The sequence below is a fragment of the Eubalaena glacialis genome, chromosome 9, assembly GCF_028564815.1.
Source record: "Eubalaena glacialis isolate mEubGla1 chromosome 9, mEubGla1.1.hap2.+ XY, whole genome shotgun sequence".
In the NCBI taxonomy this organism is placed as follows: Eukaryota; Metazoa; Chordata; class Mammalia; order Artiodactyla; family Balaenidae; genus Eubalaena; species Eubalaena glacialis.
The window spans coordinates 20,651,527-20,669,836 of NC_083724.1; the positions used below are offsets into that span (position 1 = coordinate 20,651,527).

Consider the following 18,310-nt stretch of genomic DNA (forward strand, 5'->3'; position numbering starts at 1 on the left):
ACGGGGTTATCCAGGCATCTAGGATGAGGAAGAGGGATCAGGGAAGGCAAAGGCCCCTAGAGCCACTGATATTCTACCAGGGCCCTTACTCTTTTTGGATGTTTATTCCTGGCATGGTTGCATCCTTCCATCACAGTGATCACTGCTAAGGCTCACAGTGAATGGAAAACATTAAGATGAGGCCCATCTCTTGCTGCGCAAAATTGGCATGGTCCAGTGGGTTTACCATTTCCATGGTCGTGGTGATCTAAATGACCCCTCTTCATTTTCAACTCTGAAGAGGCCCCATTTGACCCAAAGAATTATTATTATTATTATTATTTTTTTGTTACCATGACTGCCAAGATGCTAGTCCTGCTGATGGGCAGAGAATTATTTTTACAGCACACTCCCCTAATTATAGGGTGGTACTACAACATTTTATTGGAACTGCCAAAACCATACAAAAGGCACTAAAACTCCTGGAAGAAAATTTACATTTTTTTCTCTGTCCCTTGAAGATTAAATCTTTGAAATGGAAACACCCCAGGAGGTAACTAAAACTCTACCCACAATTGCCTGAGGCTGAAGAAAAAAGATGAGGGGGAAGAGGCCTCTTAAAATACAAACTGCTATAAAAGCTCTCTTACTCAAAATCTAGTCCAAAGCCTCCTTAATATTACTTGTCAAGAACAAATACACATCTTAAAAGTCATCTCCACAAATACTAGTAAAAAGCATTAGCCACTGGAGCAGGTAACTTTGTTCTGCCTGTCAGACACAATTTGGAGTCAAATGTTATTTATAAACTAGTAAGTTTTATATTGTTGTACCTGATTCATGGCTAAAATTTTGGAGTGGAAGCTATAGCATCTCAGTGTCTCTGTGTGTTTATGTAAGTCTCTGGATGTATATGTGATTTTTTTCTTTCTCTCTACCTCTGAATGGTATTGCCAAAATTAATTTGTAAAAGAGCTCTGTTTAACTGGCTTAAAAATAAGCACTTATGAATTAGGTATTCCTAAAACTCAGAAATATAGAAACTAATCCAAATGTTTTTCAAGTTCACATGATCTGGGATAATTTTTGGTAAATAAAAGCCAGTCTAAGTTTGTTTTAATTAAAATAGGTATGTCTTCATAGTTATCAGCATTAAATATACTGCAGATAAATAACTTTTCCAGGGTTTACTAGTCAAATAAATCCATGTTATCTCTATTACAAAAGAAAATTAGCTTGGGATGATGGCTGACTTTGTCTACTGTCTAATGAAGATTTTGTAGGTAGTTTAAGCATATTGTCAGGAGAGAGAAAAAGAACTTTACCTTGTGTGATCAAGTTGGCTAAAATTGGACTGTTATTATAAGAGTTTTTTTTAAAAAATAAGCTTTAATATCAATAATGTGCTTATGTAATTTTCTTCATCTGCTATAAGGACAAAGTTTTCTTGGAGTATTGGTCTGCTCCTGTTAAGAGATTATGAAAAGTTTTTCTTTACCTTTTAAGTAATCTGGCTAGAAAGCAAAGATATTGTGTTTTATCAAAATAATTTCCTGTGCTTCATGTTGCCTTAATGAGGTCTTTAGTTACCTAGAAGACACAGTCTTCTCAATATCAAAAGAGCTAAGTTTTCTCACAACTATGTAACCATCTGTATTTGCTTTTAAAATCTTTTGTCACTTTGGCTAAGTAGATAATTAAGCATATTTTCATAATGATCTGTGATTCTATTTAGTTAAGTGTCCAAAACCTTTGATATTTTTGACAGACTTCCCAACATCAAGTTCTAAATGAAGACTTTTTGACTTGGAAGTAACTGGGGTTTTCCAGAGGATTGTTGGAACATCTCAAAAGATCCATCTCTTTCCTTATAAAAAGAGAAACATTAAACCAATTAGGCTTATTTGATATGTTAAATCACATGGGAAACATTGTCAAGTAAGAAATACACCTTCTTTATGGATATCCTTGAATGGGTATATGTTATTAATATGGTGTTCCAGAAATAATATGAAATTCCTCAAAGTCTGATATGTTATGTTATCTATCTATAACTCCAGCTATCATCTTAAAATGTTGTGTGTCACAGAAATAACCAAATTTCCTTGTCAACTGCATCATAATGAACTCCCATCAGATCTTTAACCATAGGCATTTAAAAATGTTATTCTTTTGTCAGTCTTTTATCTTTTATAATTATTGTTTTACTCCGATGCCTTTGCAAAAGTGCTTCATCTTCAAGGAGATTCATGGAAAGTACTCTGACAAGTACAGGTTTCTGATAACTTTTAAATCATACCATTGAATGGGTAAGAATTTATAGAACTCTAAGGAAAAATTGGATTCACGAAACTGCTAACAAAAGATCGAGATCAAGGATCAATTACATAGGACTGAATGAACTGATGAGGATGATTATAACTTTTTATGACTTTTTTGGAAACATTGACAGTTCTTTAATCTCTGTTTCCACATTTAAGGAAAACTTTTCTCTTAAGCTAGCAATGAATTACAGCCATTTTGTGAAGTACACCTTTGTGAACAAAGATGAAACAATTGCTGTTTCTCCCTACTTGATCCTTCTAGAATTCAGAAGCTCTTGGTGAGTATTCTCATGGCAGTATAATTATTTGCATAAGTTCAATGAGAATCTATTCTCCTTGTAACAGGACACAATTGGAAATACTGGTTATCACCAAGGCTATGAATGGAATGTCATATTTGAGAGAGACATAAACAGACTCAGATATGACCAGATCACTTAAGGAACTAAGGTTGACTTTATGGAGCCAATAAAGCCCCTTAGAAAAATCGGCCTGTTACCTTGATTACAGGGTTCCCAGCAGCCTTACCAGGTGAGTAAGGAAGGTCACTTCCTGGCAGGTACATTTTGAGGACTTTAAGAAGAGATAAATTCACCCAAATCTATAGGTATTCCAGGCAAAGTCTGATGGTAAGTTCTTGGCTTGGCTACCTGGCCTGGAGAGGCTTTTAAAAGTTCAATCTGAGACTCGTTATGAAAGGTTCCAGCAAAGCAGCAAAGAGCCTATGTTGTCAATCACTCTTCTTGCTGCACTTATGTAAATAATCAAATTTATTGAAACTAGACTTAATTTGCAAATAAATTAGTTTTTCTGTGGTTATCGTTAATAGAAATAGGGGTGACGGTACAGAGAAAATTCTCAGCCCAGAGACTGGCACATGGTAAGCGGGCACGAAACATGAGTTACATATTTGCATATACAACCCCGGAACACATATCCCAGGTGAGCATCACACTGATTTATTTTGTGCTGATGGTCATGGCTGTCCAAGCCAGGCCAGCTTGGCTAACTCCGCCATTTTAGATATTAGGCAGAAAGTTCTATTTGAAGAAAGAACCATTAGCACCACACAACTCAAAAGGCTTTGGAAACCATGGATTTTGAACAATTCATCCCCAATGTACAGATGAGGACCTGGGATTCAGAAAGAGGAGATGACTTTCTCAAGGCCATGTAGCAAGATAGTCAAGGCTCAGTCCCAAACCTGGGTGGGCTGTGGTCCAGGGAAGGGGGCAGGGGGGTGTAGAGAGGGCCATCCAGTGGGGGCTGGGGAGCAGATGGGTACCTTGGAGGCCGTGATGGGCTTGAGACACGTCTGTCCACCATGTGTGAAGTTGCAGGAGACTTCGATGGTGTCGGACGAGCAGCCAAGGTTTGGATCCACCCAGTAGGTACCTGCAGGCAGCATGGGATGGGGGTGGTATATATATATGTGGGGAGGAACCCGGGGCTTGGCTCTGCAGGTGGACCCCACACCCTGTGACCCGTTGAGCCCCAGTTGGACATGAAGTTGGGGAGGGTGGGCAGAAAAGGGATTCTATGAGCCGCAGAGATGGAAGGAAACCCTCTGGGCAGAGCTCACAGCTGGCAGAGTCCCCAGAGGGGCCACGTGGTGGAGCCCTTGCCCATGTCGCTATTGGGTAGCGTCCATTTTACAGAGGGGACAGCTGAGGTTGAGAGAGGCTGAGTCACTTGCCCAAGGGATTTAGGGATCGTTTAATTGAATGGTTTCACCGCCAAGGCTAGTGATCCTCCTAGAGCTTGGTGGGAGTCAGGGCTTCTACCCCATCAACCAGGCACTTCTGCTGGCACTTGGTTTCCCCTTTGGGTTTCCAAGGGAGCCAAAGGCCCCAGAGCTGAAAGAGTAGGACAGCCGGCCACTCGTCCACCTTCTTGCTCAGCGGAGAGAAGGGTGGCTTGCCCAGCTCACAGAGCTGGTCAGAGGCAGGGCTGACCTTCGAACTCTGGTCTCTCTGCCTCCAAAACTGTGGTCCTTCCACAGCACCACATCAGCTCACAGAGAGAAAGAAGGGACTTGGATGAGGTGCGGACAGAAAGGGGGAATCCTGGCTCTGCAGGGAAGCTATGATGGGGTCCCCTCCTGGCCCTGGGGGTTTTTTCTGCCACAGCTCTTGTCCCATTGCACGGAAATGGGACAGCTTGCGGATCTGTGGGCTCTGGAGGGGTGGGACCACTCCTCTGTGTTTCCCACTACATCCCCACATCCCGGGAAGCACAAGCCCTTGGCACATCGTGGGGCTCCGTGACTGCCTGCTGAGTGAATAAATGACTGCCTCCCCAAGGACAGACACCTGGCCCAGTGGAGTGGAGACTCTAACGCACCATCCCCCCAGCTCCTCCCGGAGCCCCCTGCCCCGCCCTGCCCTGCCCCTGGGGCAGGAAGCCCTCGCCTGACACCCCGCAGGCCCTCGTACCGTCCACCATCTTCTGCTCACAATCCAAGAGGTCCCGGCAGACCCGGGCGGGGTTCTCTTTGGTGCCCAGGGGCGTCTTAATGCTCTGGACGAGGTTGCTGAGGTAGTGTAAGGTTTTAAAGATCTCCCCTCCCTGGTCCAGCACCAGCCGGTCCGGATGGCTGTAACCCTGTCGCGGGGAGAGAGGGTGGCCATCGGCCTCTTGAGGTCCTGGCCTGGCCGGAGGTCTGAGCCTCCACAGCCCCAAGTTCTTGCTACCGAGGAGACATCCGAGTTCCCAGCAGGGGGCACGCTTGGGTCTCCCTCCACTTAACAAATAAAGAAACGGGACCAGGGACGGATGGGGGCAGATCTGCCAGGAGGGCCTGGAGGCTTGAAGAGGAGTAGAGGTCAGCCTGGTTCCTGTGCAGAACAGGAAGGTCCCCGTGAGCGAGGAGTCAAGGGAGTGGTCCCAAATCCCTCGGGAAGGGGTTGGTGAAGGACTTTCCACTGACCCCCAGAATGGAAGGAAGATAACGGGCCTTTCCATCTGCCCTTCCCCCTGGATCATGAGCCCTGAGAGAGCCACCTCGGCATCACCTCTCCCCAGCATCCTGCTCAGGGCACAAATGGAAACGTCTGAAGGTCTGAGCTGGGAGGTAGTGAGTTCCCCATCGCGGGAAGGAGGCAAAGCAGCAAAGGGCACTCCTGACAGGGCTTGACTAGAGGACACCTGAGGCCCTGCTCAGCCTCATATCCTGGGGCTGAGTTGATCACCGGCCAGGGTCTTAGCAGAGCCTGTGGACTGACAACGAGCTTCCTGCTCCTGGCGGGTTGTGGGACTGAACCACGGAAGCTGCTGTGGGCTCTGGACCCAGGTGAGCATCTCTTCCTGACTCAGGAGGAAAGGGCTCTGGAGGAAAGAGAAAGGGCTCAGGCCTAGTTTCTGGCCCCTGCTCTGGCCATGAATCACTCAGTGCGGGCCACGTGGAGGGCACTGACCACACATGGGCCATCATTTCCGTTTCCCCCAGGAAGGGACCCCATGTGGGCAGGGCCCCTGGTGGTACCTCTGCTCTCAGTGCTCCACTAGCGTCCATCCACGTCTGGAAAGCTGCCCCAAGGTCATCTTGTTGCTGTGCAGGGAGAAGACAGGGTGTATCTCCTGGTCCCCCACACACCCATCAAGTGGGAGCTCCAGGGTCTGAGCAGGAGCCCTCCCACCCCACCTTCCCAGGCGGGATCGTGGCCAACAGCATGACTTCGGTGGAACTCTGTCCTTCTTCCCCTTGCAAACAGGCCCTTCCGCTCCCTTCCTCCAGGCACTTCCATAGTGCTCCAACACCCTCAGGATTAAGTCCAAACTCCTCAGCATGGTTACAAGGCCTGGACTGAGTGCTGCGGTCTCTGGCCCTGCCTCTCTTCTCTCTCCCACATGTGCTCCGTGCACCAGACACACTATTGTACTTCTAAGTTCCTAAGTACCATGCTCTATCTAGCCACTGGGCCTTTGCACATGCTGCTCCCATTGCCTCTTCCCTCCCTCCATCATTCCATTTACTATTCCAGTGGTACTCAGCCAGGGGCGATGCTGCCCCCAGTGGACATTTGGCAATATCTCGAGACTTTAGGGGCTGTCACAACTGGAGGAGGGGATGCTACTGGCATGTAGTGGGTGGAGGTCAGGATGCTGCTAAACATCCTACAACGCACAGGACAATCACTCATAGCAAAGAATCATCTGGTTCCAAATGTCAACAGCGCTGCAGTTGAGAAACCCTGCCCTACGCTCATCCTATAGATGCCAGCTGCCATGGGAACTCTTTCCTGACGTTTCTGCCCCAAGGCTGTATGTGGACCCCTTTCTCTACATTCCCACAGTCCCCGTGTCTCCCCTTTGGCTTGCACTGTAATTGTCTCACATACACTTGTAGCTCCATCCCTGGCACTGGGCTTGCCAGAAACATAGCCATGGTCTTGCCATGAAAATAGTGAGGGGGAGAATCTGACAGTGAGTAAAGCCCAGGATTGGGGTCTGGGGCCAGGACTCTGGAGGTACTTCTCCAGTTCAAATCCCAGCCTTGCTACTTACTAACTGCACAATCTGGGCAAGTTGCTTAACCTCTCTTTGCCTCAGTTGTCTCATCCTGATAATGGGCATGACAATAAAACTCTCTCAGAACTGTTGAGAGGAATAAATGAGTTAATACGTGAAAAGCACTTCTAATGCTGTCTGGCATGTAACAAGCACTGAATATATTAGTTATTATTCAAAAAAACTCAAAACCCTCTCATTTCCCATTTTTTCAGAGGGAAAAGGTTTTTCTTAGATCTCTTCACCTCCCCCTAGCTGGCTTCCTTTTACTGAATGAAGAAGGAAAGGTGTAGAGGGAGAGGCCAGGGCTGTCATTCCATTTTTGTGGACGAGGCAGAGGGACGGACGGTGAGCGCAGAGAGGTGAGAAGAACAGGCATTCCAAGCAGCTCGCGGCCCAGGGGCTCCTCCTCCATTCAGTCCTTCCCCTTGGCCATTCCCGGGAACGCCGTCGGGGCCCGCTTCTAACAGTCAATCATCACCGTGGTAAAACGGAGACGGAATTGTCAGAGGGCTTGGGAGGGGGCCATGCTTTCATACAGGCCAGGGTACCCACCAGGGAGGAACACAGGGGCCTGATCTGCAACCTTGCCCGACCCTCTTTGGACTCAGAATCTGAGCTGGAAGGACTCTGTGATATTATGATTTATAATAAGAAATATATATTTGGTCTTCAATCACGTTCCTGGCACAGAGCTCCTAAAACCCCTGGAATCTCCTGGAATAGGGTATCTTTTGCTGCGTTAATGAGGTGACTTTTGGACTGCTCATAAGTAACCTAAGGATGGGGGCTGGTGGTTGGTGGAACCAACCGTGTGATCAGAGGGTTGGAACTTTCACTTACGGCCCACCGTCTCCAAGGAGGGGAGAGGGGCTGGAGGCTGAGTCCATCACCAGTGGCCAATGGTTTAATCAATCATGTCTGTGTAATGAAGCCTGCATAAAATCCCAAAAGGACTGGGTGCAGAGGGCTTCCAGGTTGGTGAACACGCGGAGATTCGGGGAGAACAGGGAAGCCCCTTCCCCATGCCTTGCCCTATGCACATCTTCCATCTGGGGGTTCCTCAGTGACAGCCTTTTATAATAAACCAATAATCTAATAAGTAAAATGTTTCCATGAGTTCTGTGAGCCGCTCTAGCAAATTAACGGAACCCGAGGAGGGCATGGTGGGAACCTCTGGTTTACAGCCAGTTGGTCAGAAGCACAGGTGACACCTGGATCTGCCACTGGCAAATCTGAAGGGGGGCGGCGAGGGGGGTGGTGAGGGACGCGGGGATTGGGGGATGGGGGAGCCAGCAGCAATCTTGTAGGACTGAGCCCTCAACCTGTGGCATCTGATGCTAACGCCAAGTAGTGTCAGGATTGAGCTGAATTGTAGGACACCCAGCTGGTGTCCCCAGCATTGCTTGTTGGTGCGGGGAGCCCCCCTTCCCAACACACACAGGCTGGAATCGGTACCAGAACCTTAAAGAGTTGTCAGCGGATCTGTACAGTGTACCGACAGGACCCCGGAGGCAGCGGAGGGAGGTCTTCCTGGGTTCATAGTCAGGGGTGCATTCTGACTAAAAGCTGGGTATCCTGCCTCTCGGCCCAGGGCTCTTTCTGCTGCTTCAGGGTCCAGGATCCAGTATGGAGTGGCAAAAGGATGTGGGCAGTTTAGGGCCACCTTGGCCAGAGAGGGGTCCACTGCCACCACCCGCCCCCGACACCACCCCCCTGGCCTTACCCCACGCAGGCAACAGAGAATGTTCTCCAACTTACAAAGTGAATAGGGCTCCCTGGAGGACCCTGCAAAAGAAGAGGCTGGGTCTGTATCTGATGGGGACCGGGTGCTGCAGTCCCGGGGGCTGTCGGGAGACGGGAGGGGCTGTCGGGGCGTGAGAGAACCCACCACGCTGGCCTCTGCCTGGCCCTACCAGGGCTGTGCCACACCGTCCCGGAGGCCTGGCCTGGCCTGTGAAGTCAGGGCCAGTCCTGTGAAGGCTGCCAGCACAGCCTTGGGTCTCATTCAAAGGAACCCCACCTGCTGCCCTGCAGTTCAAGGGGTACCGAGCACACAGCTACCTACCGGTGGGCCAGGCTGCCCTCTGGGACCGGGAGGACCCTGGAGGAAGAGGAGAATAATGAGGCCCTGGTCAAAGGCCTCTCATCCCCCCACCCAGCCCAGGCCTCCTCCAGCAGACCTGAGACCCGGGCACGATGGTGGCCCAGGTACAGATTGAGGCCCACAGGGAAAAACGTGCCCAAGGACATGCCTGGTCATGGGCAGGGGAACCCAGAGGGCCCGTCCCTCCCACTCCCCTGTCCCCCCAGCCCTCATACCCCAGCCCACTCACCCTCGGACCTTGCAATCCCTAGAGGGGGGCAGAAGCAGGGAGAAAGAGTCAGAGGACCAGGTTGAGCCATGCCCGCCCCCTGCCCCAGCCCAACCCTGCCGTACCCCCGGCCATACTGTCCCCAGCCCATCCACTCACCAAGTCCCCTCGCCTGCCTCTGTCGCCCTTCGGACCCTGCAATAAAACATGGCCCAGTGAGAGGGGGCTCAGAGGGGAAGCCCCACTTCCCAGATGGGGAAACTGAGGCTCAGACTGGCCCTGGGTCACAGAGACAGTCTTGCCCCAGCGGTCTTCCTGGCCAGCCCCCTGCACATACCTGGCGTCCTGAAGGTCCCAGGATTCCTAGGGGCCCAATGATGCCTTCCTTCCCCTAAAGGAGAGAGAAAGGCTTGTGTGTCCTTGTCCCAGGGCCTGGGGAATACAGTCACAGGGACAGGAGGGTAGAGGGCAGCCTGAGTGTCCCAAGGGGATGGAAGGGAGACCTCCTCAAGGAGGGCCAGGCTATGCGTCTCCTGAGCCCGTCCTATGTGCTTTGGGGGGGGTCACCAGCAGACGGGGGGAGCAGTGAAAGGGGAAAGGATGGCAGTCCAGCTGGCAGGAACGGCATGAACAAAGGTATGGAAACAGGAGTGAAGACTGTGGGCAGAGGGGCTCAATGCTGAAGCAGCAGGAGGAGTGGCGGCCACCCGGCTGATGGCTGGCCAGCTTTGGGCCTTGGACAACTGTCCCTGCTGGGACAGACACGGAGAGGACTCACCATCAAGCCAGGAGGCCCCCGAGGGCCCTGGATGCCTTTGAAGCCAATGTCTCCTGGGGGGCCCTGTGGAAGGCAGAGGAAGGGCTGCTGTGTCTGGGCGGCCACTGGGTGAGGGCTCCAGCGCTCTGCGACCCGAGGTCTGGCCAACCTTTGCCCTCCCTGTCAAGAGATGCCTTACCTGAGAGGCTCCAGGAAGAGTAACAAATGTGCACAATTATTCAGCAGGTGCCAGAGTGCTGGCTCGGTGCTAAATGGTGTAGGTCTCTGGTCTTAATTCTAACAACCCTGTGCTGTTATTATACCCATTTTATAGATGAGAAAACTGAGGCTTGGAGAGACCGAGAAACTTGCTTGAGGCACAGAGCAGGTGAATTGTGCAGCTGGGTTTAGAACCAAGGTCTGCTGGAATGTGAGTGCTGGGAGACACAGCTGTTCATGCTAGATCCTGGCTGTGTTCCAGCCCACGTTGCAAATGCTCAAGAAATATTTGTTGAGTGAATAAATGAATAAATGAACAAGCAGGTGGATGGATGGGACCCCAAGAGGAACAGTGTAGAATGGGAATCTGTACCTTGGGTCCGAAGAGGCCAGCCATTCCTGGGAATCCCATCTCACCAGAGTCACCCTGTGGGGAGAACAGGATGAGATGGGGCGAGTGGGCCAAGACAAGGGTGCCTGGCCAGTCATGCAGGACCCCTGGGCCTGCCTTCTTGCAGGGATATCAGCCACTCCACCTCGAAGCGATCAGATGAGTGTGAATGGCTCACAAACCAGACACCAGGTCAGCCTGTACTCCAGCGGGGCAGGAGCCTGTGCCCTCTGTCAAATGGGAAAGTGGAGGCCAGCTCAGGGCTTCCACAGGGGATGCTCTAGAAACTCAGGAGCTCCTGTCCCAGGTCTTCAAGGAAGACAGTGGAAGGACCTGTAGACTTCCCAACCCATCCCAAAGGCTCTATTGAGGAATGAGCCCCTCAAAGTAACCCCTAAAAACTGAGGGCCTGCTATGTGCCAGGCACTTTGCATGCACCACCATGCCTGTATGTTCCCACATCAGCCTGGGGAGACACAATGTGCCTATTCACAGACCAGGAAATAAAGACTCAGAGAGGGCAGGAACTTGCTCAAAGTCACACAGATGTTGTGGAGTGTGCTACATTCAGATAAGGTGTACAATTCCAGAGGCCTGAGTTATATGGTTCGTTGTTGCTTAACTTTTTTTTTTTTTTTTTTAATTTATTTTTGACTGTGTTGGGTCTTCGTTGCTGTGTGCGGGCTTTCTCTAGTTGCAGCGAGCGGGGGCTACTCTTCGTTGCGGTGCGCGGGCTTCTCACTGCGGTGGCTTCTCTCATTGTGGAGCACAGGCTCTAGGCACCCGGGCTTCAGTAGTTGTGGAGCGCGGGCTCAGTAGTTGTGGCTCACGGGCTTAGTTGCTCCATGGCATGTGGGATCTTCCCGGACCAGGGATCGAACCCGTGTCCCCTGCATTGGCAGGAGGATTCTCAACCACTGCATCACCAGGGAAGCCCATGTTGCTTAACTTTTAAAGAAACTGCTCAACTGTTTTCCAAAGTGGTTGTAAAATTTTACATTCCTATTAGCAGAGTATGAGAGTTCCCATTGCTCCACATCCTTGCCAAGGATCAGTATGATCAGTCTTTAAAAATATTCTCCATTCAAATTCAAAGGTGTGCAGTAGCATCTCATTGTGGTTATAATGAGCATTTGCCTAATGACTAATGATATTGATGTTTTCATGTGCTTATTTGCCATCTGTATAGCTTCTTTGAAGTGTCTACTCAAACCTTTTGTCTAATTTTAAAAATTGGGCTGCTTATTTTCTTACTATTGAGTTTTGAGAGTTCTTTATATATTCTGGCTATAAATCCTTTACGAGACATATGCTTTGCACTTTCTCCTAGTATGTGGCTTATCTTTTCATTCTCTTAACAGTGTCCTTTTGAGAAGCAAAAATTTTAAATTTCAATGATGTCCAATTTATCAGATTTTCTTTTATGCATCATGCTTTTGGTGTCATTTCTAAGAAATCTTTTTATAACCCAAGGTCTCAAAGATTTTCTTTTACACTTTCTTGTAGAAGTTTTAGCACTTTTGGTTTTACGTTTAGGTGTATGATCCATGTTGAGTTAATTTTTGTACACAGTATGAAGTATCCAATTGTTCTGGAGCCATTGCTGTAAAACACTATTCTGTATCCACTGAATTATTTTTGCGCCTATGTCAAAGATCAGTTGTCTGTATATGAATGAATACATTTCTGGACTCTTTTTTCTGTTCCTTTGATCTATTAGTATATTTATGGCAATACCATACCCTCTTGATTCCTGTAGCTTGGTAAGTCTTGAAATCAACTACTGTTAGTCTTTCAACTTTGTTCTTCTTTTTCCAAGTTGTTTTGGTTATTCTAGGTCTTTTGCATTTCCAAATGAATTTTAGAATCAGCTTATTATTTTCTACAAGAAAAGCTTGATGGGATTTTGATTGGGATTGTGTTGAATCTATAGACCAACTTGAGGAAAATTGACATCTTAACAATATTGAGTCTCTTGACCAATAAACACAGTAAATATCTCCATTTATTTAGATCTTCCTCAATTTATCTCAACAATGCTTTATAGTTTTTTCAGTGTACATGTCTTATACACCTATTGTCATGTGTATCTCTAAGTATTTCATATTTTTATGCTATTGTAAATAGTATTGCTCTTTAGATTTCAAATTCTGATTGCTTCTTGCTAGCATATACAAGTCATTTGAGTATATTGAGCTGGTGTCCTGCTATCTTGCTAACACTCCCTAATTCTAGTAGCTTTATTGTAGATTCTATTGGGTTTTCTACATAGACAAGCATTTTGTCTACAGATGAAAAGTTTCACCTCTTCCTTTTTGATATGAATGTCTTTTATTTATTTTTCTTGCCTTACTGCATTGGCTAGAACTGCCAATACAATGTTGAATAGAAGTAGTGAGAACAGATATCTTTGACTTGTTTCTGCTCTTTGGGAGAAAGAATTCAGTCATTCCCTTTTTTTTTTTTTTTTTTTTGGTTGGGTCGGGTCTTAGTTGTGGCAGGCAGGCCCCTTAGTTGCAGCTTGCTGGCTCCTTAGTTGAGGCATGCTGGCTCCTTAGTTGTAGCATGTGAACTCTTAGCTGCAGCATGCATGTGGGATCTAGTTCCCTGACCAGGGATCAAACCCGGGCCCCCTGTGTTGGGAGTGTGGAGCCTTATCCACTGCACCACCAGGGAAGTCCCAGTCATTCACTCACTATTAAGTATGATGTTAAATATAGATTTTTCATGGATGCCCTTTATCAAGTTGAGAAAGTTCCTTGCTCTACCAAGTTTGTTGAGAATTTTTATCAGAAATGGAGTTGGATTTTATCAATTACTTTTCTTGCACCTACTGAGATGATTAATTGGGTTTTCTGTTTTCGTTTGTTAATACGGTGAATTACATTGATTTACCTTCAAATGTTATACCATCCTTGCATTCCTGGGATAAACCTCACTTGATCTTGATGTACAATCCTTTTAATGTATTCTTAGATTCATTTTTCTAAAATTGTATTCACAATTTTTGTATCTATAGTTATGAGGTATATTGGTCTGTAGTTTTCTTTTCTTGTAATGTCCTTATCTGGCATTGACATCAAGGTAATGCTAACCTCATAGAATGTGTTGGGAAATATTTCTCCTCTTCAATTTTCTGGAAGAGTTTATGCAGAATTGGTATTTTTTTCTTCCACAAACAATTACTAGAACTTACCAGTGAAGTCATCTGAGCCTTTGTGGGAAGTTTTTAAACTATAGATGCAATTTCTCTAATAGATACAAGGCTGTTTAAGGTTATTTAGAGTTCTGGGTGGGATCACCTCTCCTCATTCTGAAGGGACCGCTCATATCTCATTTCTCAGCTTTTTTCCACCCCCAACCCCGCCCGCAGGGGAGGCAGAATGGTATCTGTGCCCACAGAGGGTACTGGTCTGCCCTCGTCACAGAGCAGGAAGGTGGCTTCTGGGTCTGTGTGTGTGAACACGTGTGTTCCCTGGGGCTCACTCACCGGCTGGCCTTTGGATCCAGGCTCCCCCTGGTTCCCAGGAAGCCCCGTTCCGCCTTCTGTCCCTCGTTTGCCAGGGGGACCCAGCTGCCCGGGTAACCCACTTTCACCCTTAAAGAAATACACCAAGATGACCAGTCAAAGGGAGAAAATGGCTCGAGGAGAGGGGAGGCGCAGTTGGAGAGACAGAACAGCCATTCCACAGGGTCAGTTAACATCTCCGGGTGCTGGGGCAACAGGAATAGACTTGGGGGTGGCGGAGAGGTGCTCAAAACTTCAGCCTCCTTAAGGGGAAAGTCTCTTTTCTTACTCTGGCATTCAAGGCCCACTTGCCGTCCACTCCCCCACACGCCTCTCCTCTTCATTGTTTCTTCCCAACAGGCCATGCAGTCCCCACCTCCACACCTCCATTCACGCTGTCCCTTCTTGCTCATTTAAATCCTCCACGGGCCAAGGCCATCTCTCCCTCTACCAGCTGTCTTTATGGAGGGTTCCAACCTCTCTCCAACTAAACCTCAAGCTCAGAGAGGGTGAGAGCCCCGTCTGATTGATTCCTCTCAATCTTCCCTTCAGTGTCTAGCCCTGGGCTCAGACTGACTCAGGGCTGCCTCCCCCACCACTCAAGGAAACTTTCTGAAAAGATGCCTTGGAGGGTCTCAGAGCCAGCAACATGCACTGTTCCACAAAGGCCCACAAGAGGGCGCCCATGGACAACTCAACAAATAGTTGACAGTGTCAAGGGCCTGGTAGGGGGCAGTATTACAGCTCCCTGGATAAACTATCCTTTAAGTCAAGTTTAAGCTTGGGGAGGGACCCCAGAGAAAGAGGACTCCATTTTCACACAGGCCCTGGGACATGGGCGCTCACATCAGCACTGCAGTCGGTGTCATTATAGTTAGTACCAAGGCAGAAAGGGTGGAGGGCGGGTAAGGGGATTAACAAGTGTCTGACCTTGAATCCTGGGGGCCCCTGTGCTCCAGGCAAGCCAGCCACACCTGGATTTCCTCTCTTCCCAGCAGGGCCCACGGGGCCAGGGTCCCCATCATCTCCCTGCTCCCCCTGTGAAGAAAGAGGGCAGAGGAGGATTTTTCATGTTTCAGGAAATAGGCAGCCAAGGAGGCAGGATGACTCAAAACCTGGGTGAAGGGCTTCCCTGGTTGTGCAGTGGTTAAGAATCCGCCTGCCAGTGCAGGGGACACGGCTTCGAGCCCTGGTCCGGGAAGATCTCACATGCCGCGGAGCAACTAAGCCCGTGCACCACAACTACTGAGCCTGCGCTCTAGAGAGCTGCCGAGCCATAACTACTGAGCCCGTGCGCCTAGAGCCCGTGCTCCACAACAAGAGAAGACACCGCAATAAGAAGCCCGTGCACCGCAACGAAGAGTAGCCCCCGCTCGCCACAACTAGAGAAAGCCCGCGTGCAACAACGAAGACCCAACGTAGCCAAAGAAAAAACAAAACAAAACAAAAACCTGGGTGAACCCTGGGTGAAGCTGGAGGTCAAACTGAGGGATGGAGGTCATACTGCCTGTGTGTGAGGATGGCTGGACCAGCGGAACAAATGGGTGGGGAAGGGAAGGGTCTTAAAAACCAGAAGCTCTATTCGCTGGACAGGGTATGACCCTCTGGGTGCTGGCATGGAGGAGAGACAGTGAGATGGGCCACAGTCCCAGGTCCCAGGTCCCAAGGGATGAGGCCATTGCCCATGCAGGAAACTTCTGGATGTGCTGGTTCTGCCCATCCAAGTTTCCAAACCCGCTCCTCCTGGCCCATGGCCTACGGCACCCCCCCACGCACACACGTCATCTCAAATGGGGACACCGTCTCTTAACCCCAAGTCCTGCTCACCTGCTGTCCTGCTTGACCGTCCCGGCCAGGAAGCCCATCTGGTCCAGCGACACCCTCGGGGCCCTGTCTCCCCACCACGCCCCGAGGCCCCGGCAGCCCCTGCAGGCCCTGGGGGTAAATAAGAAGCTGGTGAGGGCTTCTGGGGAGGGCAGGGAGGTGGGTGGGAGAGGAGAAGCTGTGCGTCACTCACCTGGATCCCCCTCCGTCCTGGTCCCCCAGCCTTGCCTTGCTTTCCCTTTGGTCCCTGAAAAATCAAGGGGCACATAATGAGGGCTTCCTTGAGGAGGTGCAGAACACTAGGAGCTCTGGAAGGGGACCCTTCTGTGGCTGGGCCCTGCCCCTCCACTTCTTGCGCCTTGGCATCTGAATCTGCAAATGGGCCCAAGCAGCCTGACTCAGAAGACCAAGGTCAAGGCTGGCCTTGGGGCCTGCCAGCGTTGTCACTAACCCTGGGTCCTGGGCCCTCACTGGCAACCCTGCTGCAGAGGCTCTGGGCCCTGGCAACTTCCTGGTGGGATCGAAGCCCACGGCTGGCTGGTCTATTTAATCCCCATGGGTGTGGCTATCCCTGAGGGGTGGGGGGTGGCTCTGTGGGTGGAGGGGTGCACCCCTGGGGGGAAGTTGAGGGCATTAAGGCAGCCTTGGCCCAACCTCAGTGGAGGCAGATGCAGGAGCCCTGGGTGCAAGGCAGGAAACTCCTCTCCACCGCCTCTGAATTCTTCCACGAGCATCACCACTCCCGTGTCTTCCTCCACACCCCCTCACTTCACTTCTCCCAGTTTTCTCTTTCTACAGTGTGGCATGGTGGAAAGAGAGGCCAGCTTTCGATCTTGACTGCCCTGGGTTCAAATACCGCTGGCTGACCTGACAGGTGGTCTCCCTCCAGGAGGCCCTATAAATGGGGTTGGTCATCCCCCCTCCCTCAGGCTGTTTGAAGGGATCTTGGCCAGGCCACACCCTGCAGGGCCCTTCCCTGTGGTTCCCTCTCTTTCTCACAGCACCCCCAGCCCTCCCTCCCGTGTGCTGTGTGCCTGGGCCAGTCTCTTTCCCTTCCCTGTGGACGTCAGGGCCTCTTACCTCGTCCCCTTTCGATCCTTTGGGGCCCGGCCGTCCCCGGGGTCCCGGATGCCCCTGCAAACCAAGGTGAGATGACGCAAGGCAGCCCCAGGATTCTCTCCTGGGGAGGGTGGCCAGTCTCCGCCTGGAGGGGGGAGGTGTGGGGAGGGGTTTGGGGGTGCAGGCTCTGGGGGTGCCCCCAGGGTCAGGGCAGGAGAAACCAGAACGGGCTGCCCCAGGCCCTCCTGCAGGGAGGGTCCCTTTAAGCTTTAAAAGGCCCAGTTCTTTAATTCCCCCACTGCTCCTCCACCACCCCGCTCAGGGCAGGAGGGGGATGGGACGGGAAGCACCACTCACGGGTTGGCCCTGCTGGCCTGGATTTCCACGGAGGCCTTGTACGCCCTCCTGTCCCTGGAAGTCAAGGAGAGACAGGTGAGGGGGCTCATCTTGGGGGGGGGGGTGGGCAGGACAACTTCCAGCCTGGAGGACCCCAGAAAGCCCTTGTTCTTCCTAGCCATGTGTCATTGTCCCCCTGAGTTTCAGCATCCTCATCTGCAAAATGGGTGAAATAATGACCCTGCCAGGGAGGATGAAGGTGGGGCGGTGAAGAGCCTAGGGGGCTGGCAGGTGGGGGGAGCTTGGGGGGGGGCCTGGTGCTCATTCAGTGGCCTGTCCACACTGCTTCTGTTGGGAGAGCTGCTCTCGGCCACAGATGGGGACGCTGAGGTTCTTGGAGGGGAGGGGTCTCCCTGCCCCGCCCATCCTCTCCCTCCCTCGGGAAAGATCTCGGACCCTTCCCCTTTCAGCATGAACTACGCCCTGAGCCACTGCGGGGAGGGGGAGGGTTGTGCTTAAAGCCTGGGCACTAATGGTGGAAGGACAGGCCTGTTTCCTGGCGAAAGCTGTTCTAATTACAGGTTGCAGGAAATACAGGCCAAGGAATGCCCTCTTATAACACTCCCGATGCTGCCAGCAGGTAGGAGCTCCAATACTTACAGGGTATCCAGGGTCCCCTGGTTCCCCGCGGTCTCCTCGATCACCCACAGGGCCCTAAACGACAAGGACAACAATAAAAAATGGGCCACCGGGTGCAGGGGATGCCACACCTGGGCCTCCCAGGCCACAACCTCGTGAAGCTCGCAGCAGCCTCACCCCTGCTCAGTTTCCCCGCCCCCTCCCAGGTTGGGGCTCCACCCTGGCATTGGTCCACGGGATGGACAGCGGGGTGGGGGTCTTACCCGATCTCCAGGTGGCCCGGGGTGCCCCTCGGCCTTGCCATCTTCACCCTGCTCCCCCTGTGGACACAAAACTAGCTTTAGGACAAACCTCCTGCTCCTGGTGAATCTGGGGAATTCCAGACACTCTGCACGGAGGCCAAAAGGGCCTTCATCAGAGATGAAGTCCAGCCGACTTAGGGTTACAGAC

At 50.5% G+C, this 18,310-nt stretch overlaps 1 protein-coding gene across 1 annotated transcript in view; it reads right to left on the reverse strand.

The window, feature by feature from the left end:
- The window catches only part of COL27A1 (collagen type XXVII alpha 1 chain), a 141,832-nt gene that overhangs the window by 5,539 nt on the left and 117,983 nt on the right, over window positions 1-18,310 (reverse strand). The window contains exons 42-59 of the mRNA XM_061200047.1: window positions 18,124-18,180; window positions 17,882-17,935; window positions 17,243-17,296; window positions 16,907-16,960; window positions 16,020-16,073; window positions 15,830-15,937; window positions 14,933-15,040; window positions 13,985-14,092; window positions 10,477-10,530; window positions 9,906-9,968; window positions 9,465-9,518; window positions 9,287-9,322; window positions 9,149-9,166; window positions 8,881-8,916; window positions 8,574-8,600; window positions 5,788-5,853; window positions 4,739-4,907; window positions 3,589-3,698 (exon numbers count right to left, since the gene is read on the reverse strand). Of these exons, the coding sequence (XP_061056030.1) occupies window positions 3,589-3,698; window positions 4,739-4,907; window positions 5,788-5,853; window positions 8,574-8,600; window positions 8,881-8,916; window positions 9,149-9,166; window positions 9,287-9,322; window positions 9,465-9,518; window positions 9,906-9,968; window positions 10,477-10,530; window positions 13,985-14,092; window positions 14,933-15,040; window positions 15,830-15,937; window positions 16,020-16,073; window positions 16,907-16,960; window positions 17,243-17,296; window positions 17,882-17,935; window positions 18,124-18,180 (1,230 nt within the window). The remainder of the gene's footprint in view (window positions 1-3,588; window positions 3,699-4,738; window positions 4,908-5,787; window positions 5,854-8,573; window positions 8,601-8,880; window positions 8,917-9,148; window positions 9,167-9,286; window positions 9,323-9,464; window positions 9,519-9,905; window positions 9,969-10,476; window positions 10,531-13,984; window positions 14,093-14,932; window positions 15,041-15,829; window positions 15,938-16,019; window positions 16,074-16,906; window positions 16,961-17,242; window positions 17,297-17,881; window positions 17,936-18,123; window positions 18,181-18,310) is intronic.